At 64.5% G+C, this 27,559-nt stretch overlaps 1 protein-coding gene across 10 annotated transcripts; it reads left to right on the top strand.

Annotated features, from left to right (window-relative positions):
- Nucleotides 1–5,198: 5,198 nt before the first annotated feature.
- Nucleotides 5,199–27,490, top strand: SEMA6B (semaphorin 6B). 10 transcript variants are annotated; one of them, XM_080382516.1, is made up of 18 exons: nucleotides 5,199–6,021; nucleotides 15,935–16,012; nucleotides 19,436–19,584; nucleotides 19,856–19,985; nucleotides 20,292–20,352; nucleotides 20,446–20,508; nucleotides 20,903–21,004; nucleotides 21,143–21,233; nucleotides 21,317–21,436; nucleotides 21,542–21,630; nucleotides 21,737–21,954; nucleotides 22,080–22,211; nucleotides 22,894–23,043; nucleotides 23,919–24,113; nucleotides 24,748–24,888; nucleotides 25,133–25,210; nucleotides 25,412–25,470; nucleotides 25,571–27,490. In XM_080382516.1, the coding sequence occupies exons 1-18, from the start codon at nucleotides 5,591–5,593 to the stop codon at nucleotides 26,557–26,559; spliced, it is 3,276 nt and encodes a 1,091-aa protein (XP_080238642.1). In that variant the 5' UTR covers nucleotides 5,199–5,590; the 3' UTR covers nucleotides 26,560–27,490. The 10 variants fall into 10 exon arrangements, with proteins under 10 accessions (XP_080238642.1, XP_080238644.1, XP_080238646.1 ...); XM_080382520.1 differs by having other exon boundaries at nucleotides 5,932–6,021; nucleotides 15,862–16,012; XM_080382525.1 differs by lacking the exon at nucleotides 15,935–16,012 and adding an exon at nucleotides 17,996–18,082 and having other exon boundaries at nucleotides 5,944–6,021.
- Nucleotides 27,491–27,559: the final 69 nt, after the last annotated feature.

Raw genomic sequence — 27,559 nt, 5'->3', positions numbered from 1 at the left:
GCAATGGGAACAGCTGGATTTGGCCTTGGGGAACAGCTGGACGGGAGAGCCCCGCAGTGATGGTGGCCATGTCTGGGTGACGCTCATGAGAACAAGGGGCTGTCCTGGCCGGCACCCGGTCCCCACGGGGTCTGGGGGGCTTGGCTCCTTCCTGGCCACCAACAGAGCAGCCACGGAGGGTGTTTCCCTTCCCGGATGATTTTGATGAAGTTACCACTCGCCTGCCAGAGCAGGGAGACATCAGCGGGGTGGCAGGAACGAGGTCATTAAAGCAGAAAGAAAAATACATTAGAAATGTTCAACTGCTCAGTCTAGCCTGAAATGTGCTTAAATCAGCCCCGTGTAAACAATGAAACGGGATTAATCGCAATTAGTTTTTATTAGAAAGGTGGCATCACCCTCCCCTGCTCCCCGAGGGCTGCTCCGTGCTTTGTTGGGGATCTGGGGATCACCCGGCTGGATCCAGCCCCAGGCAGGCAGGTGGCAACACACTTCCCGAGCTCGGTGGCTGCAGGGAACCGCTTTATCTCCACCGAGGCAGAAATGAGGGGCCGGCAGCAGCCGGAGCTTCAAAGGGAACCTGCAAATCCGGCGTATGCAAAACCCCAGCCGGCACCACAGATAAACGGGGATGCGGCTTGTCGGCCTCTGCCAGCCCGCGGCTGCTGCAGTGCGGGGCAGTGCTCGGCCACGGGGCGATGCTCGGCCACGGGGTGATGCTCAGCCATGGGTCGGTGCCCAGCCACCGGGTAATGCTCGGCCACAGGGTAATGCTTGGCCACCGGGCGATGCTCAGCCACGGGGTGATGCTCGGCCATGAGGTGGTGCTCGGCCATGGGGTGATGCTTGGCCATGGGGTGGTGCTCAGCCACACGGTGATGCTCGGCCACGGGGTGATACTCAGCCATGGGCCAATGCTTGGCCATGGGGTGATGCTCATTCCCGGGATGATGCTCAGCCTGAGGGCAATGCTTGGTTCCAGGATGATGCTCAGCCTCAGGGTGATGCTGAGCCCCCAGGTGATGCTTGGCCTCAGGGCGATATTTAGCTCTGACTCAGCACACAGCCCTGGTTTTTGCAGTCCCCCATCTTCAGGCAGGACTTTTAGGGATGGGGATGAGCCAGCAGAGCTCTCAGGGATGCATTGGGAAGGGGTGAGGACACTGTGTCCTCCATGTATCCTGCAGTTCAGGCACTGAGAGCTGGTGCTGGGCTCCCCAGGGAGCTGGGTGCTGCTGTGGATGCCACCGGTGACCCTGCAGGGTGGGGACGCTCCAGTGGTCAGTGCACCCCTCTGTCCCTTGGAGGCTGCAACTGGCTGACACAAGTTGCCAAGTCTCAGCTCACCATCACCCACATCATGAAACACCTTCCAGGCAGGGGGTGTGTGGAAAGAACCCATGCTGCCTCCGGAATGGGGCAAATTCAATAATTTTGGGGGCTGCCTCATGGGTACGCTCCCTCCTTCGCACCAGGAGCAGCCGTGCCCAGCAGTTCATCACTTTCTCCCTGACGGCATCAGCCTCGCCGACAGGTAGTGATTTGTAAATATTTAAAAACCCAACTCAAATTGCTGGTTTGCAGCACAGCACTGGCTGCCGCCACGCTGGGCAGGCGAAGGATGCGGGGAGAAGGCAGAGCCCAACTGGGTGCTGGGTGAGCCCCTTCTCCCGGCCTCCTGGGGCACCCACGTCGCCGGGTGCACCCGTGACCGGCACATTAATCTCTGGTGCATCATTAACATCTGTGCATCTGTAGGGTCCTTTTCCCCCGCCCCCAGAGCACAGCCCCCATCATTAGCACCCAGAAAATGTTGGGTTTCTGGCTGGGAAAACACAGCAGATATGTACATTAAACATCAAATTATAAAATTAACAGATTCAAACTGAGGATGATTTGCATGTGCAAATTAACTTAATTACCACTCTTCCTCCCCGCGCGCCACAGCGTGCTGGGGAAGGGCCGGGCACAGCCACGGCCAGCAGCAGGTGCTGGGGAGCCGGTGGCGTATTTTGGGGGTACTGGTGCCAGCTGGGGAGGTTGGGGGGCGATTGCAATGCTGCCAGTGGAGCAAATGCAGGGACACGTGTGCAAGCACACACACACGTGTGCACACACGCATGCACATAGCCCCGCACACCCGCCTGGTGGCACAAAGGCGGCTCTGTGGTGCGGTGCCCAGCTCCCGGCCCAGGTGGGTGGCGCTGGCACGGCACGGGGTGCCTGAAAGGCAGGCCTGTGTGCAGGCAGCCTGCCCACCCGGGATGCCAGCGCGGCCTCGCCGCCGGCACCCAGCGCCGCAGAGCCCAGGGGCAGCCAGCCAGCACCAGGCGCCTGCCCCAGCGGCCTCGGCTGCAGCTGGAAAACCCAGGGAGACACGCTGCCCGTGCTGCAGGGTGGGCATGCACGTGCACATGTGTGTACACGCATGTACACATGTGCATTCATACAGTGGCATGCACACGGAGACATGCATGTGCATGCGCACATAGGTGCACACATGCACATGCATGGATAGGTGCACACATGCATGCACTCACATGCATTTACAGTGTGCACACATCACATATGCATGTGCACACACACACGCACACACACAGACCTCAGCCCTGCCCCAGTCTCCCCATCACCTTGCCTCTGTCACTAGGTGCCTCTGTGCCTCAGTTTCCCCACCCTCCCAGCCACAAAGCCCTCGGCACCAGGACTCACCCCCACCTTACTCCACACACAGCACCCATGGGTCCCTGCACCCCCAGGGACCATGGGAGGGGGGGCACAACTTCCCACCCCACACACCAGCAGCACCCACAGGGTCCCCACCTTGAGGGGCTGGGCGATGGTGAGGATGGATGGAAGCCACCCCTCCGGAGCAGCACCCATCCCAGGGGAGCAGGGCACCCACCCCGTTCCCTATCTCAGGGGCCAGCTGCTGCTCCCAGATCCAGGCACAGGGAGATCTGGGCCAGGATAAGGTGGAATTAAGGGAGTAACGTGGGAATTATCTCCCCCTTCTATCTGGCTCTCTCCTACTCTGGTTTTTATTGATTTTCCCAGCTCTGCCGTGGCCCAGCCCAGCCCTCGGGTGACACCATGCCTGGAGCATCCCCGGGCCAGCACCCAGTGCTGGGTGCTATGGGCACCCATCCAAGGGGAGGAGATGGGCTCAGCCTGGGAGGATGCTGCACAATTCCCAGTTTGCCCAGTTCATCCCATTAGGAGGGCTGCAGGGCAAGGCAGGGCCTTCCCACAGGTGCAGACGGGCAGTGAGCAGCAGCAATTAGGAGCGAGGCAATTAGCGGGGTTAAGCTCACTGCATAGTGCAGGGCTGGGAGCGCGTCTAGGGGAGTTTTCATGGCAGGACTAACGCGGTGTGCCCTGCCTGCCCCCCCCCCCCCCCCCCGCCCAGCTTCCCCCCCGCGAGGGCTGTGGGTGGGGGGCGCACCTGGGGCTGGGTGCAAGGGATGTCCCTGAAGAAATGGTGCTGGAGGCTGGTGCCCATCCAGGGAGGGAGCACAGGGAGGTGAGGACCCCCAGGCCACAGTATCTGACCCCCCCCAGACGGCAGTGCTGCGTGCCAGGCTGCCCCCGAGGCTGGTGGGGCAGGCAGTGTCCCTGTCCCTGGGGACCCCCTGTGCCCCAGGTCCCTTTTGGGGACCAGCCCTGCATCCCTCTGCCCCACTGGGAGGAAGGCCGGGGGCTGCCGGGGGCACATCACCATATGGGGGGGGTCCTGACAGAGGGGGGGGACTGCCAGTGAGGATGGGGGCTGCTGCTGTGAAGGGGCTGATCCCCAAAATTCCTGCCTGGGTCCCAGGGCTGGGGGGACCAGGGGGGTGCTGGGGCAGGTGTGGGGGCTGCAGCTCACACCCCACACCACCCCACATGCTCGGTGTGCACGAGGCCAGTGGGGCACATGCACACGGGTGCCTACCTCTACCCCTGGACCCCCCCAGACCCCAGCAGAGAACGGCACCACTCATCACATGTGTGGCTGCAGGATTTACGGCGAGGCAATTAGCTCCTCTGCCAGTCGGTCTATTGCCGAAAGGTCAAATAAACTCCGAAGCCTGGGAATAAATCTCTGTACGGAGCCTGCGGATCAGAGCAGCCCCCCCGAGCTGCGGTTTTCCAGAATGTCGGCCAAAATCCCTGCCCGGGAGGGTTCCTGTGACCGTCGTGGCTGTGGGATTTTGGATGCTGTGAGACGTCAGGGTGCCATGGGATGTGAGGGTGCCAGGATGCTTTGGGATGTCAGGGTGCTGCAGGATATTAGGGTGCCATGGGATATTAGGCTTCCATGGGGTGCCAGGGTGCTTTGGGATGTCGGGGTGCTGTGGGATGCCAGGGTGCTGTGGGATAATTAGGATGCCACGGGATGTGGAGGTGCCACGGGATGTCGGGGTGCTATGGGATATTGATGTTCAGCAAAAAGCATCTCGGCAATGCTTGCAGGACGCATGATAATTGGGGAGGAATTAATTCAGAGGAGTGTTGATTAGCCTTAATTAGCGCAAATTTGGCCAGTGTGGCGAGCTGAGGGTGTGTGAACAGGTCAAGGGGCTCAGCTGTGTCCCCTCAGTGTCCCCTTGGGGACAGTGACTCAGGCGCTGAGTCATGGCTGTGGTTTCCTTCCCCTGGGGACCCCCCCCAGCACGGGCAGCCCAGTGCCCCCCCCCCCCCCCCCCCCGGGCGTAGCCCTGGGGACCGGCAGGGATGGGAGAGGCAGGAAGAGGTGAATCAACAGCAGCGTTAGGAACCTCCTGCTTGCCAGGGCAGGCTGAACACTGGCCACAGCTCAGTGCACCCATGACACTCAGGGAGGTGGCACAGGAGGCCCAGCGGGCCACGGGGCCATGACCCCGGTGCCACACCCGGTGGCATCACCCATGGCACACCCCGGCACCTTGGGGGGCTCAGCCGAGAATTCCCGTGCTGAGCTTCGGGGGCGGGGGGGGAGATGGTTTATTTCTGACTGCCCTGATTTGGGTTTTTTTGGGGAAAGTTCAGCTAAAACAGGCTGGGGAAGCAGATGGCGGGGGGGGGGGGGGGGGCGGTAGCAAAGCGCTAAAGCAGTGAAATCCAAGCAGCATCTCCCGCCACACTGGGTCCCCAGCCTGGGTGCCAGCCCCAGCCCCTGCTGTGCCCCCCACCCAGGCACCCACCCTGGCATCAGCTGCACCCTGCGGGGGGGGGGGCAGGTTTGGTCTCCCCTCGCTGCAGTTGTTGGGTGCAGGGCAGCTCAGAGTGCAGGGGGAAACTGAGGCAGGGGCTGCGTGTGTCACAGCAGCTGGCAGTGCTGGGGGCGACCCCCTTGGGCAAGGGGAAACTGAGGCAGGGGCTGGCGGTGCCACTTCTGCAGTGCCAGAGAGGGGAGGGGGGAGAGCCACCTTGCCGGGGGCGTGCAAGGCTGAGGATAGGTGGGGGGACAGTCCCAGCCCCCCTCCGTGCTGGGAAAGAGGGGAAACTGAGGCACGGGGTGTGGGGAAGTCCGACCTAGTGCCCCTTCGTGCTGGGAATGGGGGGAAACTGAGGCGGGGGGTGGGGGGGTCCGTCCCAGCCCCCCTCCGTGCAGCGGGAGGTAGAGGGAGGGATGCCCTCCCGCTGGGGGGGGCCGGGGCAGGCGGGAACGGCTCCCCCCGTCTCTCCCCTCCTCCCAGGGGCGGGGGGCCCGAGGCCGGGCCGGGCCGCCCCCCCGGGGCGGGGGCAGGGCGGGGGGCGCAGCCGCTCCGGGAGCGGCGGCGGCGGCGGCGGCGGCAGCGGCTCCTCCAGCGCCGCGGTTGCCGGAGCGGCCCCGGTGCAGCCGCAGCCACCGGGCGGGCCCGGCCCCGGCTCCGGCCCCGGCCGCGGCCCCCCCGCGCCCCCCCCGCGCCGCCCGCGGCCCCGCCCCGCCCGGGCTCCGGTGCTCCGGTGCCTCCCGCCGCGGCGGAGCGGAGCGGGGCCGGGCCGAGCCGCGCTGCCGGCAGGCGCAGGTGCGCGGTGCCCCGGGCGCCCCCCCGGACCCCCCCACTCCGGGACAGCGAGGTAAGAGCGCGGCCGGGCCCCCCCTCCCGCCCCCCCAGCGCTGCGGGCCGGTATCCGTGTGTCGTCCCCCCCTCCCCCGGTTTATCCCCCCCGCTCCCCATCGGCTGCCCCTCCCGGGGAGGGGGGTTGCAGTGCTGGGGGGGGATGGGAGGAAAGGGGTGCCCCCCCCCCGCCCTCCCCCCTCCCGCCGCCGGCGGCTGCTGCATTGGGAAGCGGCGCTTTTGTTAGCGGCTCTCCGGGCGGAGCGGGCGGAACCTTGAAGGGTCACGGGCTGGAGGTGCCCCCCCGGCCCCCCCGCACCCCCGGCCCCCCCAGCCTGCACCCCTCTGATCCCCTTCCCTGCACCCTGCGGCCCCCCTGCACCGCGCCGCTCCCCCAGCACCTCCATCCTGCATCCCCATCCCCACCCCAGCACTCCTGGGGCCCCCACCGGCCCCCCCAGTCCTCACCCCGGGGACCCCTCGCCCCCCCCGGCACCCCGGCTAGCCTGCCGGCACCCAGATCCTGCCCCCCTAGCCCACCCCAGCACCCCGGCGAGCCTCCCCGCACCCCCATGCCCCCCCCAGCACCTTGGTCTCCAACCCCCTGCACCCCTGTGCCCTCCCCAGCACCCTGATCCTCCCCAGCATCCTGATCCTGTACCACCGTCTCCCCCCAGCACCTTGATCCCGCACCCTTGAGCCCCCCCCAGCCCCTCAGTCCCGCACCCAGCCCCCCCCAGCACCCAGTCCCACCCCCCATCCCCTCCCACACCCCCATCCCACCCATCAGCACCCCGGGCCGGCACCCCGACACCCTGCCAGCCCCGGGACACGGTAATGGGCTCGAGGTGCTGAGGCACTGGGGGCGGGGGGGGCACCCCCCGGGCTAGGAGAATGGACATGGGGGAGGGTCCCTGCTTCATCGGGCTCCGTTTTGTCTCTGCCACTTCTTTGGGAAGCAGCCAGGGCTTGTTGTTTTAGGGAGGCAGAAAAAGGGGGGGCTGGTGTGTGCCCCCCACCCCATGCAGACTCTGCTGGGCTGCGGGGGTTGGAGGGGCTGAAATGGGGGGGCCGTCTAATGCAGCTCCAGAAAGGGCAGTGGGGAGCAGTGAGGGCTCAGCTGTGGGGTGTTGTAGCCCCCCCACAAAAAAAAAAATAACCCTGCAAGACTGGGGGAAACAGAGCCCCCACAAACTGGGGGGTCCCTGGCTCCGTCTTGCTGGAGCTGTAACTTGGTGAGAACAAGGGATGGGGGGGGGGGGCACCTGGCAGAAGTGGGGCACCCCTGGTGGATGGAGGGGGGGGCTGGCAGCCCCCAGCATCAGGGCAGGGCTGGGCAGCCCCATGCAGACAGCGGCTGTGGGGCTGGGGGGGGGCTGTTTCCCCCCTTTTGGGGCTCAGCAATGTTGTGCCATCTGCAGATTTGGGGCTGGGGGGGGGTAACTCTGAAATAACATAAGGTGGGGGGTGCTGAGCCCAACCCCCCTGTTGCCCTCACCACAACATGCCCTGGGCCCCCCCGCCCCCCCCCCCAGCCTGACCTCCATTGCTCCCACATAACCCAGAGCAGTTAGAGTGCTGCCCCCCCCAGCCTCCACCTGCCCCAGCTGGACCCCCCCGTGGCGTGGGAGGGAGTGGGGAGCCCCATCCCTGCATGGGGAGCTTTGGAGGGGGGGAAGCTTCCCCCAGGAGAGCAGGGGAGGGGCACGGGGCTATGCTGTCAGCTTGGGGTGACCTTGGGTGAGCACTGCCTCCTGTTGTGCCTCAGTTTCCCCTCTGCCAAATGAGGCCATGAGCGGGGGAGTCGTGCAGTGGGGAGCCCCCCTGCCCTCGGTGTTGGGTGCTGCACAACCCCTCCACCCACCCTGCGGAGCAGTTGGGGCGGGGGGACACCTGCCACGACCAACCACCCCTTGGGGACATCCACCTCTGCTTGCCCCCAGTGCCTGGGGGAGGGACACACAGGGGTGGCACATGTGGCACCCCTGGCCCCCCCGCCGGGCCCCCACACCCCAGTCTGGTCGGGTCTGGGTTTGGCCCCAGCGGAGCCGCATCCTGCTCTGGGAATGCACTGGAGGGGGTCGCAGCTGAGCCCCTCATCCTGCCGAGACAATCCCGAGGAAGAAGTGCATTAGCTTGGGGGGGGCCCTCTGTGTCCCCCCTGGCAATTTTAGCCACAATTTAGGGCCTGAACTGGTGACACTAGAGGGCAGCTCCCGGCTCCGCGCACAGCACAGCCGGCCGGTGCAGGATCCGGCCCTGGATGCCAGGGCCCTGGCATCGCACTGTCTTCCCCCCCCAGCACCCAGCCATGGGGGTGGCGTTTGCAGGTGCGTGTCCCTGCTGGATGATAAGAGCCCGATCTGGGCGGGTGCTGAGCCTGGGCAGTGATGCTCTGCCTGCCCCACCGAGACGCCCCTTTTGCAGCATCCCCGGGGTGACACGGGAATTGGGTCACTGCTGTCACCGGGGCACGTGGCTGCAGTGGGGAGGTTTTGTGCATGGGGCGGGGGGCTGGAGGTGGTCCCTGCGGGGGTCGCATTCAGGTTCTGAGGATGTTGGGGGGCAGCTCAGCCCCCACCAGCGCCGCCAGTGCCGCCGGTGTTTCAGCTGCGGGGGAGGCGGCTCATTTCTCCCCCCCCCGGGAGCCGCTTCCCAACATGTTTTTGCTGCCGTTCTTATAAACAAAGGGAAATAACCAAATTTACCGCCCCCACCCCCCCGGCAGTGGCAAAGCCCCTGGCAAACCCCAGTGACCGCAGCGGTCTAGAGGTGGCCATGCACGCGTGTGCGTGTGTGTGCATGTGTGCACACACGTGTGGCTGCACGCTCCCTGGGACAGAGCTGCCCTCAGCTGCTGAGGGGTTATGGGCGTCCTGGTCCTTGCCCTAAACCGGGAGGTTTTCAGTGGTTTTGGAGCTCCGAGCCCTGCCAGGAGCCCCAAGTCACGGGGCAGGGTGGTGACGTGCCGGGGTTGGGTGTCACTGTCCCCTTCTCACGCCCCCTCGGTCCTCGGAGCCGGCATCCCTTGCAGCTTGAGCTCTACATGCCACGTGATGGTTGGTTTGGCTCCCAGTTAAACCAGTGGCTCCTGGGAGAGCTTTTCCCACCAGCTCCGCCGTACCGGTGCTGGGGGGGCTCAGCCTGGCCGTGAGGCCCGTGCCGGCATGATGCTCGCCGGCTACCGGCGCTGGATGCAGATCCCTGCTGCAGTGCCGGATGCAGTTTGTATCCTTAGACAAGCTCGAATATTTTTAATTAAACCTGCCAGTTGGGATGCGATTTAATTTTTCAGTGGGCTGAGCTGCGCCGGCCCCTTGGTGCATCTCCTGCACCGGGGCCGCTCCAGCCATATCTATTTCCCGGTGTTGCCTTTGCTGAGGTTTTCCTACCAGCATGGACCGCGGTGTTAACCAGAGCAGCTTTCTCTGTGCCGGCATCTCTGGCTGTGCCAGGCGAGCGGGTTGCCAGCGGCCTGGGCAGGATGGTTTCGCGGTGGTGCTGGTGAGGTGGCATCCAGCTGGTGTTCGGCAACATAAACAGTAGTAAAGAAAACCAAGGAGCCTGGCTCCATCTGGGCTGTGCCACGGTGCCTGCTTAACCCATCTGTGCCCGATTGCCGCCAGCATCACCCCATCGCCCCTGGCAGCATGGGAGCTGTGTCCCGGGGGGGTTCTGGGGGCTCTTCCCATCCCTCCATCCCCAGGATGGTAATGGAGGTGGCTACCCGAGCGTGGTACCCAAAAGGATGCTGCCATATCCCCAGCAGCACCCAACCCCACCATGGAGGGGACCCAGTGGCCCTGGGGACACCCCGCAATTAGTCCCTGGGGACCTTTGGGCTGCAGTTGTGCCCCCCGAAAGGGGTGACGGAGGTTTCGGTTCCCTTCACGAAGGCAGGAGAAAGAGGAAGAGCAATCTTCTGGTGCGGAAGGAGATCCCAGCGGGGCTGCCTTGTGCTAACAGGATTTTACTCCCTATTTAATTACAATTTTGTCAAATTAAAAAAAAAAAAGAGGGGAGGGGGGGCGAGAAAAGATCCCTCTCATCTCTTTGTGGTGGTTCCTGGCAGCCAGTTAATTAAACAGTGGCTGGTGAAGCCACTCGTCCCCAGAGAAGGTCCCAAGGGACCTCAGCCCCAGAGCTTGGCAGTCACCCCTTGGTTCCAGTTCCTCCCAGTTCAGCCCAGTTCAGCCTGCTGGCAGCAAGGCCAGCCATAGTCGTGGCAGTGGTGTGCCGATGTGCCGTGGCTAATCCCCGGCTCTTCCCTGTGTAATCCTGCCCGCTGGGATAATCTCATCAAACCCAGCAGCACCGCGGCTGAGCTCAGTGCCGGGTTTGGTGCCGGGTGGATCTGGGGGAGGTGGGGGGGACGTGGGGACCCGGGGGGAGCGGCGGCTGCAGGTGCACCCTCAGCGGGGCGATGTGGGGCTGTGGATGCCCGTGGGGCGCTTGCGCATCAGGTGGGGAAACTGAGGCACAGAGCAGGGGTCAGCATGTGGTTTTGCAGTAGCTGGAGGGGGACCAGGACAGGGGGTGGCAGCCACTCCATCCCAGCACCGAAAACAAACCCAAGGAGATGGAGGAGAGCAGGCTGGGGAGAGGCAGGGGTGGCAGCACCCACGTGCCCCCACGGAGGGCGGCCCTGGTTTGGGCGGTGGGAGCGTAACTGGCTTTGATTATCAGCCCCATCCATCATCTCCTGCCGGGGGATGTCAGATAAAGCACTGGGAAATCAGGAAGCGTTAAGAAGGTGATTTGGGAGGCTGGGAGCTGGGATCTGTCCTTGCCCTGCTTGGGGCCGGATCCTGCCCAGGGCAGCAGGTAGGGAGCGTGGAGCTGCAAATAACGCCAGCAGCTGCCCCAGCACCGCCTGCGCCCTATCCTTCATGTCACCTTTCGGGAAGCGAGCTGGTGTGGCATGAGGTCAGTGCTGGGAATAGCCCAGGAGCATGGCCCAGGGCCTGATCCTGCCCAGCTGGGTGGAGAGGGGCTGCCTGGTATGGGGGTGCTCCGCGCCCCCGACCCCAAGCACCCTGGTCAGAGCCACGGTGCACACGCATGTGCACTGCACAGCCCCTGCTGCTTACATGCACCATACGTGCACGTGAGAGTCTCATGCACACACGTGTGTGCCCATTCACCAGCCCTGTGCACAGATGTGTGTGTACCCTCACACGTGCACAACAGCACACACCCCCCAGTCCTGTGTGCACAGACATGCACAGCACTCCTGTGCACACCCATCCCTGCACACCCCTCACATACATGACAGCTGGTGTGTGGGCACCAGCACACATGTGATGCGCCGTGCACAGTCACCTGCATACATGTGACAACTGGTGCACACACCACGACCTGCACACAGATGACACCCGGTGTGCATACATCTGCACACTTACGTGGCAGCCGGTGTGCACACCAGCATCTGCACACATGACATGTGGTGTGCATACACACAACACTCGGTGCACATGCTGACACCTGCACACACATGACGGTGCACACACACTGGCACACGTGTGCCAGACACATGTGCCAGCTGGTGCACACACCAACACCTCTGCACACATACCTGCACACACATGACACCCAGTGTGCACACACACATCACACCTGGTACCCACATGCCTGCACACGTGTGTCAGCCGGCTCATATGCTGGCACCTGCACATGTGACACCCACTGCACACACACATGTGACCCGTGGTGCACACACACACACCCGCACACATGTGACATCCCGTGCACACACACCCGCACACAGATGACACTCTGCACATCCGACAGAGCCACCCAGGCGACAGGGACCTTTGTCACCCATCCTGCCATGAGCTTTCCAGTGCTGGTGGCTGGGAGCACGTGGTGGTGGTGGAGTGGGGGCTGGGCCCGTGCTGGCCTGGTGGGCGCCGGTGGCCGAGCAGGCTTTGCCGGCGCTGGTAGGAGAACAAGGAGCTGTTTCGAGGGCAGCGAGGAAACACCTGACCTTCCGGCGAGGCGGCGAGCGCGGAGGCGGTGGCGCTGGGCGCGCACCCGTGAACAATGGCCCTTTGTTCCGTGCCGCCACTGGCATCCCACATCCCAGCCTGCATCCCATCCAGCATCCTGCATCCCGCATCCCAGCCTGCATCCTGCATCCCAGCCTGCATCCCATCCAGCATTCCGCATCCCATCCAGCATTCCGCATCCCATCCAGCATCCTGCCCTGCATCCCACATCACAGCCTGCATTCCAGCCTGCATCTTGCACCCCACTCTGCATCCCGTCCTGCATCCCTTATCGCATCCTGCATCCCACTCCACATCCTGCATCCCACACCACATCCCACTCCAAATCCGACATTTCACATCCCGCCCTCCATCCCACATCCTGCATCCCACGCCACATCCCATCCTGTGCCCCGGTAGTGCCGCAGTGCCAGCACCCAGCACCCACGCTAGCTGGGCTCCTGCACACCCCGCAGCTCAGCTGGGGCTCCTGGTGCCCCGGTGCCGGGGTGCCACTGGCTCACGGTGCGGGACAGATCCCGTCTGTCCCCGGCCACCGCAGGAGGAGGACCTGCCAATGCGGGTGCCACCACTGAAGCCTTTGAACTTGGCATTTGCAGAGCAGAGAGCAGGATCAGCGGGGTCGCAGCCTGCGGCCTCACCGTGAGGAGGAGGAGGGGGTGGCTGGGTGAAGGCTGGGTTCACGTACTGTGGCGTGCACCCCGGCAGCCACCTCCCGCCCTCCTGGCACACCAGCCATACTGGGAGCCACTGGCCGGAGCGGGTTCACCAGGGGTGGCCATGGTCCCTGTCCCCACTGGAGTCCCCATCCCCTGGTGTCCCCAGAAGGTGGGTGGCTCAGAAGCAGGAGAAGGGGGGTCTGCAGAGCAGGTGCCCTGGGTGGCAGCCCTGGGACCTCCATCACTGAGGGGACAGTGTGATGCTGGGGACAGTGACACAGTGGGTCTGAGATCTCCATCACCGAGGGGAGAGCATGATGCTGGGGATGGTGACACCCCAGGGGCTGTCACCCTGCGGTGCTCACTCGCACCCCTTGCCCCTCTCTGCGCTGTTTGACCAAGTAGATATTTAATCTTATTTAACTCTAAATAAGTGTTTTGAAGCGTAGAAATCTGAACTGGTGGCGCGGGCTCCTGGGCTGGGAGCAATTAAAAGCCCTATTTTCCCGGCCAGAGCAGAGCAGCCGAGCGCAGCCAGCGCGGGGGAGGCCGAAATGGAAATTAAACCACCAAAAACAACACCTCGACTTTATTAAGGCTTAAAAAATGAGCGGGCTGAGGGGCTGAGCGCCTGCTCCTGCCTTGCCGGCACCTCCTCGGCTCTCCCGGCCGCTGGGGTCGGGGTGGTGACTGGGGGGTCTCCTGCATGGAGCTGGGTTTGCCTGTGGCGATGGAGCCAGGAGCTGCGTGTCCCTGCGCCCGCTTGGGGACAGGGCATCCTGGGGACATGGGCTCCATGGGGACAGAGACCCCTGGGGATACCGATCCCTGGGGATGGGGGCACCCTAGGGATGGGAATCCCTGGGAATGGGGCTCCCTGGGGACAGGGTACCCTGGTGACATGGGCTCCATAGGGATGGGGGCACCTGGGGACATGGGGTCCCTGGGAATGGGGATCCCTTGGTATGGGGATCCCTGGGGATGAGGGCACCTGGGGGACAAGGCTCCCTGAGGATGGGGCACCCTGGAAACAGGGTTCCTTGGGGATGTGGGCACCCTGGGGATGGGCTACCCCGGGGATATGGTTCCTTGGGGACATGGGCTCCCTGGTGATGTGGGCTTCCTGGGGACATGGTTCCTTGGGGATGTGGGCACCCTGGGGATGGGGCACCCTGGGGTGCACAGAGGAGGTGTGGTCCAGGGGACTGGCAGGACCTTGGGAGGGGGCTCCCAGGAGCAGTGGCCAGGCTTGGGGCAGGAGCAGCAGGTTCCCCCTTCCCACACCAAGGGGAAACTGAGGCACAAGGCTGGAAGCAGTGACTCAGACCTGCTGTCACCGGTGGGACCTGTCTGTGGCCACCCATGGCTGTGGTGGCCCTGGGGCCATGTGGGTGCCAGGGTGAGGCTTGGCAGCCAAGGGGACCCAGCAAGGGTGCAGAGCCCCTGGGGAGACTGGGGAGGATGAGGGGGGTGAGTGCCTCTGGGGACAAGGGGGACAAGGGGGATGGCTGTCTTGGAGGGACAGGAGGGACATGGGGGGATGTACCCCTTTGGGGACAAGGGGGGATGAGCACTTTGGGGGACAAGGTAATGAGTGCCCCTGGGGACAAGGGGGGTGACAGTCCTTGGGGGGGACATGAGGACATGTGTGTCTGCAGGGACAAGTGCCCTGGGGGAACCAGCAGGACAGGAGGGTCCATGTGCCCTGGGGGGAGAAGGGCTGTGAACTGGGGGGGACAGCACCCCACCTGCCACCCCCCTGTCCCCTCCATGGGGTTTATTTTGACGTGAAGCGTGATGCCTCCTCTGTAGGAAACCGTGCTTAATATGCAGATTAGTATGTATTTAATACGCAAATTACCGTGCAGCTCTGGCCAGCCACCAGCACTGCCCTGGCACGGTGGAAGGGACATGCCAGGGGCACCCAGCATCCATGGGTGTCACCCGGCGGGTACTAAAGGTGCTGACAGCACCCAGCAGCTCATGTCACCCTGGGCACCCACGGTAGGTGACAGGTGCGAGGACAAAGCCACCCAAAGTGACGGGGGTGGGTGGGGGGGGGTGTTGGGGGTGTCTTTACCGTCCCAGAGCCCATGTCAAGGGATAAGACCCCCTTGGTGTCTGGGGGTCCAGGATGTGCCGGGGTACCGGGCTGTCCCGGGGGGACTCAGATGCCTGGGTCCCCACCCAGGGGGGTCGCGGACGATGGGGAGGGGACAAGGGACAGGGACGGGGGCTATAAACGGCAGCTGTAAGCAGAGCTGGTAACCGGAGCGGGAGGCCCGGGGGGACATTTGAGCCGCCGGCGGGGCCACAGAAGCGTCAAGGTAAATGGTGGCTGCTGTGTGTGTCCCCCTCGCCACGCCGGTAGCCCCCCCCAGTCCCTGTCACCCGCAGGGGGACCTCACCGATGCTGGGTCTGCCCCATCTTCATGCCCCCCCCCCAGCTTTGGGGGTGCTAACTGCCTGCAGCCCCCCCGGACCCCCCTCGGGAGGTGCTGCTTGGCAGAGGCGGGGGGGGGGACGACACATGGCAGGGGCCAGGGCCAGGGCCAGCCCGCGGTGCCAGGTGGCCGGGGTGACATTTGCTCCGTCCCCGCCGTGGGGACAGCTGCTTCCTGGCTCTGCCATCTGAACCGGCCCGGAACGGAAACCCGGGGGGGGGGGGCTGAGCCCCCCAGCCCCGGCGGCAGCAGCAGCAGCTGGGTTGGGGGGGGTCCCCACGATTATTTCGGGGAGGGTTCTCCTGCTGGTGACCCCCAAACCCCCTCTGTGGCAGTGGGGGGTGACCCCCTGTGTCGCTCCGCCGAGCAAGGGATGCTCTGGGGACCAGCTGCTACGTTTCAGGGGGCTGAGGCGGGGGGGGGGCATTTCCCTTAACACTGCTTATAAGGACCTCATTAGCATATCTAATTGTTGATTGCTTATTGGCGCTGGGTACTTTCTAAAGGAAATTACCCCAGATACTATATAAAATCTGGCATTAGCCCTGTGAAAAGGGAAAGGATTTAGATACCGAGATTATGCGCGGGCGGGGGGGAGTGTCAATAACGCACCCCTTGTCAGATGGCTGCTAACGAGCCCTGGTTAATTAGGGGCTGGTGTCGGCTCGTGCTGGGCCGCTGCTGCCATTATCCCCCCGAAGTTGTATTTTAAGGGATTTCAGGGCTGGTGTCCCCCCCTTTTTCCCAGCGTTCCCCCCTTTTCCCGGTGTGTGTCCCCCCGCGCCTTTCCCGGTGCCTTCCTGATGGGTTTATGTCCCGAGGCTGAGCCAGCTGGATGGAATCCGGGATCCCACGGGAATGAGCCCAACCGGGATCAGCTCTGGGTGCGGCGATGGCCGGTGAGGATGGGGGGTGACAACCGGGTGGGTGATGCTTTGGGAAGGGATGCTGTGGTGCCGCCTGGGGGGTCCCATGGGTGCCCCCCCCCCAGCTTCCCGGCTGTAGTGACAGGTGCTGGGGTGGGGGGGGGTGGGGGGTGGCTCCGGTTACGGTGACATCAGCCCTACCTTCCCACCTGGCGCGGGTGGGGGGCGCGGGCCCCCCTCCCCTGGGGGTCCTCGGGGGGGGTCTGTGACAGCTGGGCTGCTTTCGGGACGCCGGAGCCCCTAGCGCCGTCGGGGCGTCCTGGGGTGGGGGGGACCCACCCCCACCCCCAGCTATGGGACCCAGCCGTCCGGGACCCCCCCTCCGAGTGGTGGGGACAGTGGTGGCGGTGCCATAGGCAGTGGCCGGCGGAGCTCAGGTGGGCAGATCGGGGGTCTTGGGGGGGGCAGAGCCGGGGTACTGGGGGGGGGGGCATGAGGCGTGCCCAGATGCCATGGGGAGGGGCTCCCATCCCTGGGAAAGGGGGACAGCATACCCCCCCGCAGCAGGCCGAGGGTTGGGGGGAGGTGGCTTGGGAGATTGCAGCAGCCCCCAAGGAATGGCAGCATGGAGGGGGGGAGAAACTGGGGGGCTTCCCCTCCTTCCTTCCCCCTCACCCTTGTGATGGGGGCTGGGGAGATGCTGCGGGGGTTGGGGGGGAGGACAGAGCAAGCAGCTTGCGCGCACAACCCACCCCTTCCAAACCTTTGTGTGCAGAGCACGAGGGCTGAGCGTGCTTTCAGATGGGGAAACTGAGGCACGGAGCTGGGGGCTGCAGGAAGGACAGGGACAAGGGACATGCCCAAGGCTGTTCAGCTGTGCGGTGTCAGAACCATCCAGGCTGGAAACCCCGGTTCCCCCCGGCGTCCCCAGCACACCCCTGGCACAGCCGCCCTGTCCCCCCACGCTGCCTCAGTTTCCCCCCAGCCATATGCTGGGGACACCCATGGTGACTGTCCCCTCTCCCCTGGCACCGCTGTGAATGGGTCCCTGTTTGCCAGCCCCCTCCCTGGCAGCCCCCTCCCCAGCGGCCCCCTCCTCCCCGCTGCCTTCGGTGCCTTTTCTTTGCCCACACAATCGCAGGCATTTATGGTGCCGGAGGCTCTGGTTACCCTGCGCCCGCTCCTGTCACCATGCAGGCTGGAGGGGACAGTGACACCAGACCCCCAGCTTGGGGTTACAGGCACCCGAGGCAGTGACACGACCTCCCCCCACCCCAAATCCCACCCAGCATGGGTGGATTCTCATGTGTCTTGATATACGCTGAGCCCTTTTCTTAGGCTGCTTTTTGAGGTCCCTCCGGTGCCTGGGGACCTGCAGGGATGCTTAAATGTGGTGGGTTTTGGATGCTGCTGGTGTCAGCCATGGGGGGACAGTTGTGACGTGGGGACATCGTTATCCAAGCACGATGGCTTCTTTGGGCACAAGGCTGGGTGAGGAGCCCCTAAGGGGAGGCTGGGGGATGGGGGAGGGTGGCTCTGGGGGAGCCCCCTAATTCAGCACCAGTGGTAAAAGCCTCTGAGGCTTTAATTACAGCAATAAAATTGTTAATGGCTTTTATAAAATAGCTGAGGCATAAAAAAATATATTAAAAAATAGGAATTTCCAAGCTGGGGCCCATCCTGGCCAGGTTGTCACCCATGGCACACTGCCACCAGCCTGGCTGCACCGCAGGTGCCATGGGTGACGAACCGGCAGCTCCCTGTGCCAAAACCAGCTCGTTTCCCTCTTTTTGGGGAAAAAATCCCCTTTATCCCACTCCTTGGCATGAAGTCACCGGCACCACCGAACCCCTGGGTTGCTTTTGGTGTTTGCTGCGGTAGTGCCACGGTTGTGCTGCCGGCTCAGCCGCACTGGGCTTTGAGGCACTGTTTGCTCTTGCAGGCACTTGTTAGTTATTTTTAATAGAAATATATAAAAAAATGAATAAGGGGCGATGCCATTTGCTCCTTGGGCAGGTGGGGAAACTGAGGCACAGACCCGTTCCACGGCTGGTTATCCCAGCCCTGCCTGGCTGTGGCTGTGCCCAGGAGGCCACCAGGGAGGTGAGTCCATCTGTGCCTGGCTCACTGCCCCAGAGGGGCTGTGACACAATGGGGACAGGGTCAGTTGTCCCTGGGGGACTGTGACACTGTGGGGGTGGTGTTGGATGTCCCCATAGGGCTGTGACCATGTGGGGATGGGGTCAGTTGTCCCCAGGGGCTGTGACACCATGCGGATGGCATTGGGTGTCCCCAAGGGCTGTGACCATGTGGGGATGTTGTTGGATGTCCGTGGGGACAGAGCTGGGTGTCCTTGGGGATGTGACATCCTGAGGATGGGGTCTGTTGTCCCTGAGGGCTGGGTCACTGCAGGGACCAGGTCAGGTGTCCATGGGGTCTGTGACACCATGGGGATGGGGTCAGCTGTCCCCAGGAACTGTGACACAAGGGTCAATTCCCACTGGGGCAGGGGCTGTGGCACAGCAGGGTCAGGGTCAGATGCCCCAGAGGCTACAACACCGCAGAGGGGACCAGGGTGGGAACAGTGCCAGGTCACACCACAGAGGGGACAGGGATGAGGATGAGTCTCCCCACTGGTGCTGCCCCACGTCCAGGCACCGTGACCCCCAGCCCACACAATGTCACTCGTCCTTGGTCCCCACAGGGGACATGGTGGCAGGAGGGCGACAGTTCGATCACACCCACTCCATGCTCTCATGGAATTGATAATCAATTAAATCCTCGCCTGGCTGCTAATTAGCCAGCCTTCCCCCATCCCCACTGCCCCACAGGGAAGGGTGGCAGGACAGTGACAGTGGCCTGGTGCAGTGCAGGGATGGTGGTGGTGGCCCTGGGGCTGTCCGGCTGTGGGGGTGCCATGGCACATGGTGCTTCAATGTGTCCGCAGGGATTTTCCAAGCCGTCCCAACGGCATTTTGGATAGGGAAGAGTCTCACTGGCTTCCCCCATGTCCCTATGTCCCCACACCCCTGTGTCCCCACGTCCCCAGCCCTGCTATGCCAGCACACACTGGTTTAATTCCCCCATGGGTTGTTGGTGGTCAGCCTGCCAGCAAAGCCCCAGTTTGGGCCCAGTAGCCCCAGTGTGGAGCAGCGCAGGCGCTGGGAGTGGCTCGGCGGGGGCGCGGGGGCTGCTTTTCCCAGCATATTTGAAATTCTTCAGCCGAGGAAGGACTGGCTTCCCCATCGCCAACCCCAGCCGCATCCCGTGCTGGCCCCTCACCGCTGGCACTGGCCCAGTGCCTGCCGGAGCCTTAATCCCCCACCCGAGACCCCCCGAGGACCCCAGCACTGGTGATGGGTTTGGGGTGTGGGGGGGTCAGCGGCAGGGAATGGGGAGGGAACCCAGGTGACTGGGTGGGTGCTGCCCCCCTCCCACCTCTCCCCATGCCCACAGGTGCGGTGGGTGCCCACCCGTGCTGGGGGCCACCATGGGGCCACCACCTTGCGTCCCCCTCGTCCTGCTGCTCCTGCTCGTGGCGGAGAGGACGGCTCACGGCACCTTCCCCGAGGAGCCCGGCCCCATTGCCGTGGCCCCCGAGGACTGTGAGTGCCCACCTGGGGGGGCGGGGGGGGGCAGGGTGCTGCATTGATGCGCAAGGGGGGGACACAGCTCGACACAGAGATGGGATGGGGTTTTGGGGTGCTTTGGGGTGAAGGCAGGAGGGGGTCATCCATGGGCAGGGGTTTTGGGGTGAAGGCAGGAGGGGGCATCTATGGCAGGGCTGGGTGAAGGAGGTTGCCCTGGCTGACTGGGGCAACCAGTGTGGGTAGGGGTCCCCCAAGCAGTCTGTGACCCCGCCGGTGTCTCCCCCAGATCTGAAGCACTATGCCGTTTTTGTGGGCCATGGGACAAGCCACCTGGCCGGCTCCGAGGGTGGGGGGACCCAGCGCCTCAACATCCAGCGTATCCTCAAGGTCAACCGGACCCTCTTCATCGGGGACAGGTCTGAACTGCCCGCAGCCCCCCAAAGTCCCCCTGCAAGGGGTGGGCACCCAACACCCACCCCCAACCCTCTTTGCTGGGGAGGGACCTCACTACCTGCCCTAGGCACCCCAAAATCTGCTGTGGGGCACTTGGGGGGGGGGCGGTGATGTTCACTGCTCACCCCAGCACCCCAAACCTTTTTGGGGGATGGTGGCGGATCCCACACACCCCCAACATACCTCACTGGGGGGCACATCCCTGGGGTGCCCCCAGCATCGCAGCTGGGAGCCCTGCAGGGTGGTAACACCCGTGTCCCCCTCCCCAGGGACAACGTCTACCGCGTCAGCCTGGAGACCACTGGTGCTGGTGAGATGCGATACCACCGGGTAAGTGCCGAGCCCCCCAGGTGCTGTGGGGTGCCAGGGGGGTGCTGCCAGCTTCTTCCCGGCCCCATGCTGGGATTTCTGCCCCCCCTGCAGAAGCTGACCTGGCGCTCGAACCAGCACGACATCAGCATCTGCCGGATGAAGGGGAAACACGAGGTATGGGGTAGGGGGTCCGCATCCCGTGGGACCCCCCCAGGTGGCGGCCGAGCACCCTCTGCATCCACTGTCACAGGGACAAGGCCACCCTGTTTTCCCCCCAAAGTGTCACCCGCCACCTCCCCGCTCCCTGCCAGTGGCTGTGGCTCTGTGATTTATTGGCCGCTTGGATAATTGGGTTTGTAATTAATTCTTTCGGGCCCGTGGATCGGAGCAGGCGCAGCCCAGCATCTGCCAGAAATCCAATTTCCATATAAATGCCATTTTTGGGGTGAAAACACCCCACCCCCCCAACCCAGACCCTTGTAGCGATGGAGGCCTGAGTGGGAGCACCCAGGGGTGGGGTGGGGGGGTCCAGGTGCCGAGGGATGACGGTCCCCTCTCCCCGGCACAGGCAGAGTGCCGTAACTTCATCAAGGTGCTGCTGGTGCGCAACGAGAGCCTGCTCTTCATCTGCGGCACCAATGCCTTCAACCCCGTCTGCGCCAACTACAGTGTGAGTGCCCCCCACCCTCACTAGGATGGGGACACTTGGGACCCCACGTGTGTCCCCCACCATCTCTGGGTGCCACCAAGGCAGCCCGGACCCTGCTGCTGCGTGGCATTGCTCCCAGCCCCGTCTTACCCCCTGTAGATGGACACACTGGAGCCCGTCGGGGACAACATCAGTGGCATGGCCCGGTGTCCCTACGACCCCAAGCACGCCAACGTGGCCCTCTTCACAGGTCAGTGCTGGCATCACCGGTGCCATGCCGGGTGCTCTGCGTGCTGCCCCCCCGCGCTCAGCTGATGCCCCTCTCCCGTGCAGGGGGGATGCTCTTCACTGCCACGGTGACAGATTTCCTGGCCATCGACGCCGTCATCTACCGCAGCCTAGGGGACAGCCCGACCCTCCGCACTGTCAAACATGACTCCAAATGGTTCAAAGGTGCCTCCTCCGGCGTGATGCCACCATGTGCCATGCCAAGACGTGGCACTTGTCCCCTTTTCACACCACCCTAGGACATCCCTGACCCTGCCACTGTCCCTGCAGAGCCCTACTTCGTGCATGCCGTGGAATGGAGGAGCCACGTCTACTTCTTCTTCCGGGAGATCGCCATGGAGTTCAACTACCTGGAGAAGGTGGGAGACATCCCCATGGTGGCCCGAGACACCCAAAGTGGGGACAGGGACAAGGGGACGGTCATCAGGGTTGGGTACCAGGTGATGATGGGTGTCCACCCCACAGGTGGTGGTGTCCCGCGTGGCCCGGGTGTGCAAGAACGACATGGGGGGCTCGCAGCGGGTGCTGGAGAAGCAGTGGACCTCCTTCCTCAAGGCCCGGCTCAACTGCTCTGTGCCGGGTGACTCACATTTCTACTTCAACGTCATCCAAGCTGTGACGGACATCCTGGAGCTGGATGGCCGCCCTGTGGTCCTGGCTGTCTTCTCCACGCCTGCTAACAGGTTGGACCCTCTTATACCCTGCCAAGACCCCTGGGGCTAGGCTAGGATCCCCCGGTGTGCCCCAGTGCCCATGGGGGACATGGGGGATGGGTTGAGGTGTTCACCCCGTGCCCGCATCCCCCCAGCATCCCCGGCTCGGCTGTCTGCGCCTTTGACATGACCCAAGTGGCCGCAGTCTTTGAGGGACGTTTCCGGGAGCAGAAATCGCCCGAGTCCATCTGGACACCTGTGCCGGAGGACATGGTGCCAAAGCCCCGGTGAGTGACACGCTGCAGGGACAGGGACAGCCAGGCTGGGACCGCCAGGAAGGGGCATGGGAATTGTGATGGGGACAGGGACAGCAAGGCTTGGATTGGCAGGAAGGGGCATGGGAATTGGGATGGGGACAGGGACAGCCAGGGCGGGTACCCACAGGGATTGATGGCAGTGGGTATAGGGTTAGGGATGGGGACAGGGACAGGGCTGGGGACAGGATTATCAGGGCTGGTACCCACAGGGAGTGTGGTGGGGATGGGGGGGATGATGGGATGGGGGGGATGATGGGGACAGGGATGGGGATGGGGACAGGGACAGCTAGCACTGGTACCTGCAGGGACAGTGATAGGAGGGTCATGGATGGGGACGGGGACAGGGATGGGGGCAAAAATGATCAGGATGGGTACCCACAGGGAGCGTGGTGGGGATGGGGGGGATGATGGGGACAAGGGATGGTGATGGGGACAGGGATAGGGTTGGCAAGGGCTGGTACTGGCAGGGACGGTGGCGGGGGTGGAGTAGGAACAGGGATGGGGACAGGGACAGTCAGGGCTGACACCAGCAGGAAGGGTAGTGGGGATGGGGACGGGGGGACAGGGATGGTGACAGCCAGGGCCAGTACCAGCTGGGCTGGGGACAGGGCCAGCGTGGCCGTAGGGATGCTGAGCCGTGCTGTGGCTGCAGGCCTGGGTGCTGCGCGTCCCCGGGGATGCGCTACAACTCCTCCAGCACCTTCCCCGACGAGATCCTCAACTTCGTCAAGACGCACCCGCTGATGGACGAGGCGGTGCCGTCCCTGGGCAATGCACCCTGGATCCTCCGCACCATGAGCCGGTGAGCACCCCAGGGCAGGATGTGGCCCAGGGAGGGGCGGTGGGGGCGGTGGGTGCTGGCCGGAGCCTCTTGCACTGCCCTTGCACATGCATGAGAGCGCTGGGAGACCTGATAAATCTCATACACTTTGCAGTCAAGATTGTCTCGTCCTAATTAAATCTGCCTTAATTGCTGCTTGATGGGGAATTAATCAAGCGGCACTCTCAGGCCGCAGCCTCCTGCCAGCAGGGCAGCCAGAGCGCGCACGGGGGACAGGGACACGGGGCTGGGGCTGGGGACATGAGGCTGAGAGTGGGCATGTGGGGCTGGGGACACAAGGCTGGGGACAGGGACGTGGGGCTGGGGACACAAGGCTGGGGACAGGGACGTGGGGCTGGGACTGGGGACAGGGATGTGGGGCTGGGGATGCGAATCTGGGGCACAAGTCTGCAGACAGGCCTGTGGGCTGGGGACAGGGACACAAGGCTGGGATGGGGATATGAGGCTGGGGATGGGAATGGGGCCTGGGGACCGGCTGGGATCCTACCACGGGATCAGGCTGGCTCCTTAGTGGGGTCTGAGCTGGATCCCAGCTGGGATCGGGGTGGAATCCGGGCTGGCCTCAGGCAGGATGGGGGCAGGATCCTGAGTGGGATCTGGGATGAGTCATGGGTGGGATCTGGGATGGGTCTGGCTGGGTCCTGGCCAGAATCTGGACTAGTTTCCCTTTGGGATCTGCTGTGCTTCTTGGGGACTCCCTGCTCTGGGCCAGCCACAGCACAGCCTGTCCATCCCTGGGGAAGGTCCCAACCCCTCACCCCCGCCTCAGTTACCCCCTCCTGGGGGACACACAGGCTCCTATGGCCCCCAACACCTGCCCCATTCACGCCACGCAGGTACCAGCTCCGCAAGATCGTGGTGGACAATGCAGCAGGGCCGTGGGGCAACCACACCGTGGTCTTCCTGGGCTCCAGCACCGGCACCGTCCTCAAGTTCCTCATCCAGCCCAACGCCAGCACCAACCCCGCGCCCATGCCCCCCGGCAGCCAGAGCGTCTTCCTGGAGGAGTTTGAGACCTACCACCCTGGGAGGTGGGTGCTGGGGTGCTGGGAGGGAGGGGAGGGGAGGAGTGGGTGGGTGAGGGTGGTCAGATGGGTGGGTGGGTGGGTGCATGCATGTTTGGGTAGATGGGTGGGTGGGTGTTTGGGTAGATGGGTGGGTGGGTGTTGGATGGATGGAGGAGGATTGAGTGGTTGGATGGGTGGGTGGGTGTTGGATGGATGGGTGGGTGGGTGATGGATGGATGGAGGAGGATTGAGTGGGTGGATGGGTGGGTGGGTGCATGGATGGATGGGCGGTCAGGTAAATGGGTGGGTGGGTGTTGGATGGGTGGTTGGATGAGTGATTGGGTGAGTGGTTGGAGAGCTGGATGGATGGGGGTGGTTGAATGGGTGGGGGCATGAGGAGATAGGTGGATGGGTGAGATGTTTAGGGGGGAATTAACTGACAGTTGCAAGATGACAGGGGAGGATGGATGAGGTGGTTGGGGGTAAGTGGGTGAGATGGATGGATGGGTGGTTGGAGGGGATGGGTCAGAGGGATGCAAGGGGTGAGTGGGTGAAGGGGTAAGCTGCCCTCCTGTGAACCAGCCTACGCTGGAACCAGCTCCATGGTGGCAGGCGTGGGGCAGGGCCAGGACCACGTTGAGCTCTGCCCTGTCCCCAGGTGTGGTCGGGACACGGAGGACGAGCGGCGGCTCCTGGGGCTGGAGCTGGACAAGGCGGCGGGGTCGCTGCTGCTGGCCTTCCCGCCCTGCGTGGCCAGGGTGCCCGTGGCTCGCTGCCAGCAGCACTCGGGCTGCATGAAGTGAGTGCGCCCGCCTCAGCCGCCCCCCGGGGTGGGCAGGGATCGCTGCGGGGGGCCGTGCGAGGAGCAGGGGGGGCTACCTCCATATCCCAGGAATTTGCCCTGCGCCGGGATCTGGCTGGGAAGGGCTCAGCATGGCTGGGAACACAGCCGGGGAAACTGAGGCACGGCACAGTGTGGGGGCCAGGGTGCTGCCCCCCCCACCCCCGTGTCGGGGCTCATCCTGACTCTCTGCTCCTGCCAGGAACTGCCTCGGGAGCCGGGACCCCTACTGTGGCTGGACACCTGAGGGCTCCTGCATCTTCCTGGAGCCCAGCCCCAGGTAATGCTGTCAGGCCCGGTGGGGGCGGGGGGGCACTGGGGGACACAGGAGGTGGGGACAGAAGGGTCTCAGGAGCTCCTGCAACCCCCTACTGCTGAGACCCAGCAAAATCATGGCTTGCTGAAGTGAGCCGAGAGCCCTCTGCCAGGTGATTTGGGACCAGCTGACACGCCCCCCCCCCCCCAATTTGCACCCCCCTAGGGTGGCCTTTGAGCAGGACATCGCTGGTGGCAGCACATCCCACCTGGGCGAGTGCGACGGTGAGTAGTGGGCAGGGATGGGGATGGGGGCATGGCGGTGGCACTACCAGGTCCGTGCCACGGCTGTCCCCTGACGCGTGTCCCCCCTGCCACCCCCCAGGGCTGGTGACAGAGAGCTTTGTGGACGAGCCAGATGGGCTGGTATCGGTGAACCTGTTGGTGATCTCCTCCGTAGCCGCCTTCGTCATCGGTGCCGTCATCTCTGGCTTCAGCGTCTGCTGGTTCATTGGCCACCGGGACCGCAAGGAGCTGGCGCGCCGCAAGGACAAGGAGACCATCCTGGCGCACAGTGAGTCGGTGGTGAGCGTCAGCCGGCTGGGCGAGCGGCGGGCACGCGGCGGGCAACCCGGCGCCTTGCTGGCCCCGCTCATGCCCAACGGGTGGCCCAAGGAGTTGGGGAAGGTCACCCAACACGACCTGGACTCGGGTGTCCTGCCCACGCCGGAGCAGACCCCGTTGCAGCAGAAACGCTGCCCCGGCACCCTCCAAAACTGCACCTGGGAGCAGAGTCACAACATCATCAACGCCGCGTTGCGGGACCCTGGTGGATCTGGCACAACCGGCACCGGTGCTGGGCGGCTGCACGCCGGCTCCGGCCGCCCAGCTCGCGGCATCCCCCTCTCCTGCCACACCATCCTGGTGGACCAGGAGCTGGAGGCCGAACTCAGCGACTCCTCGGGTGATGGGCATTGGGGTCTGGACCCCCAGGAGGGTCCCCGCACCCGGCAACACCCACCCACCGGTGCCCGCCGCCCACCCCGCAGCTCCTACGGTGACTTCACCAGCACGCCGCACCCCAGCCCCGATCGCCGGCGGGTGGTTTCGGCACCCGGTGGGGAGGGGGGAGACTTTACTGAGGGGCCACCCTGGCACCCTGAGCAGCTGAACTTCAATGCCAACAATGGCACAGGCCGCCCCGGCCTCCACCTCAAGAGGAACCACACGTTCAACAGCGGCGAGGTGCCAGCGGGGGGTTATGGGCGACATGGCACAGCACCACGGGCACCCGGTGCTGGGCCCCCCCGGGCGCTGACGGACCTGCACCACCTCCTGCGCTATGGCGTGGAGCGGACTCCCTCGGGAAAATAGGGTCCCACCCTGCGTGTGTCCCCCGGTCCCAAGACACTGGTGGGGTCCCCCGGCTCCCTGGGGACAGGGAAGGGTGGCCGGGGCAGCAGCTGTGGGCAGGGGGTGAGATGCTGCGTGGGTGGGTGGGGGGGACAGGCACCCCCTGGGTGCCCCTGGATGGGGTTTGGGGGTGTCCCCAGCCGGCGTGGGGCAGTGCCCCACACTCTGGATTCTTGGTCCTGGGGAGGGGGGGTCCGTCCATCCCATCCTCTCCCCAGGCTGGACCCAGGGACCGCAGCACCCTGGGCGGGGGATCCCTGGGAGGCAGCAGGATGGACGCACGGGCACGGCCGAGGCAGAGCAGGGCTGTTCCCCCCAGCCCACAGCCCCTCCGCCCTGTCAGCGGCACCCAGGGGGGCTTGTGGGTGCTGCCGGCACCCTGGGGACACCTGGCCAGGGAGTGCCACCAGGGTGCGTTGATTGTGGTGGTGGGACATGGTAAACGTTTGGGGTGCATGGGGTGGGGGGGCCCGGGCCCCCAAATGTGTGTGTTATCTGGCGACGGGTCACACTCACACCCCTGCCCCCGGATGGGGGTCAACCCCTGCCCAGTGCCAGCTTGGGGGGGGAGGGGGGCTCATCCATCCCCCCCTACAGGCACACCCCCCCCCCTCCTGGAAAGCACAGGAGGGGTGTGGGGGCACCACTGGGGCTGGGGGGGCTCCCCACCGAACCCACTCTCTGCTGGCAAAGGGTGCCCTTTCGGTGCCACCCCTGCCTGGCCCTGGGGTGGCAGGTCCCCAGGGGGGTGGCAGGTCCCCAGGGGGGTGGCAGGCTGTAAATAGGGTGGGGGGCGGCGGGTGCCCCCCCCCTCCCCGCGGCCATGCATGCGGCCGCCCGCGGTCTGTACCCCGCGGCCCCAATAAATGCCCGTTTACCAGAGGCGACTCCCCCACCACCGCCTCGGCGCCTTCTTACCCCCCCACCCTGGGACCCCCAGCCTTGGGGGCAGCACAGACCG

The sequence above is a fragment of the Falco punctatus genome, assembly GCF_963210335.1.
Source record: "Falco punctatus genome assembly, chromosome: 4".
Classification (NCBI taxonomy): Eukaryota; Metazoa; Chordata; class Aves; order Falconiformes; family Falconidae; genus Falco; species Falco punctatus.
The sequence above is the reverse complement of the archived record's forward strand: the minus strand, read 5'-3'. Positions and strand labels throughout refer to the sequence as shown.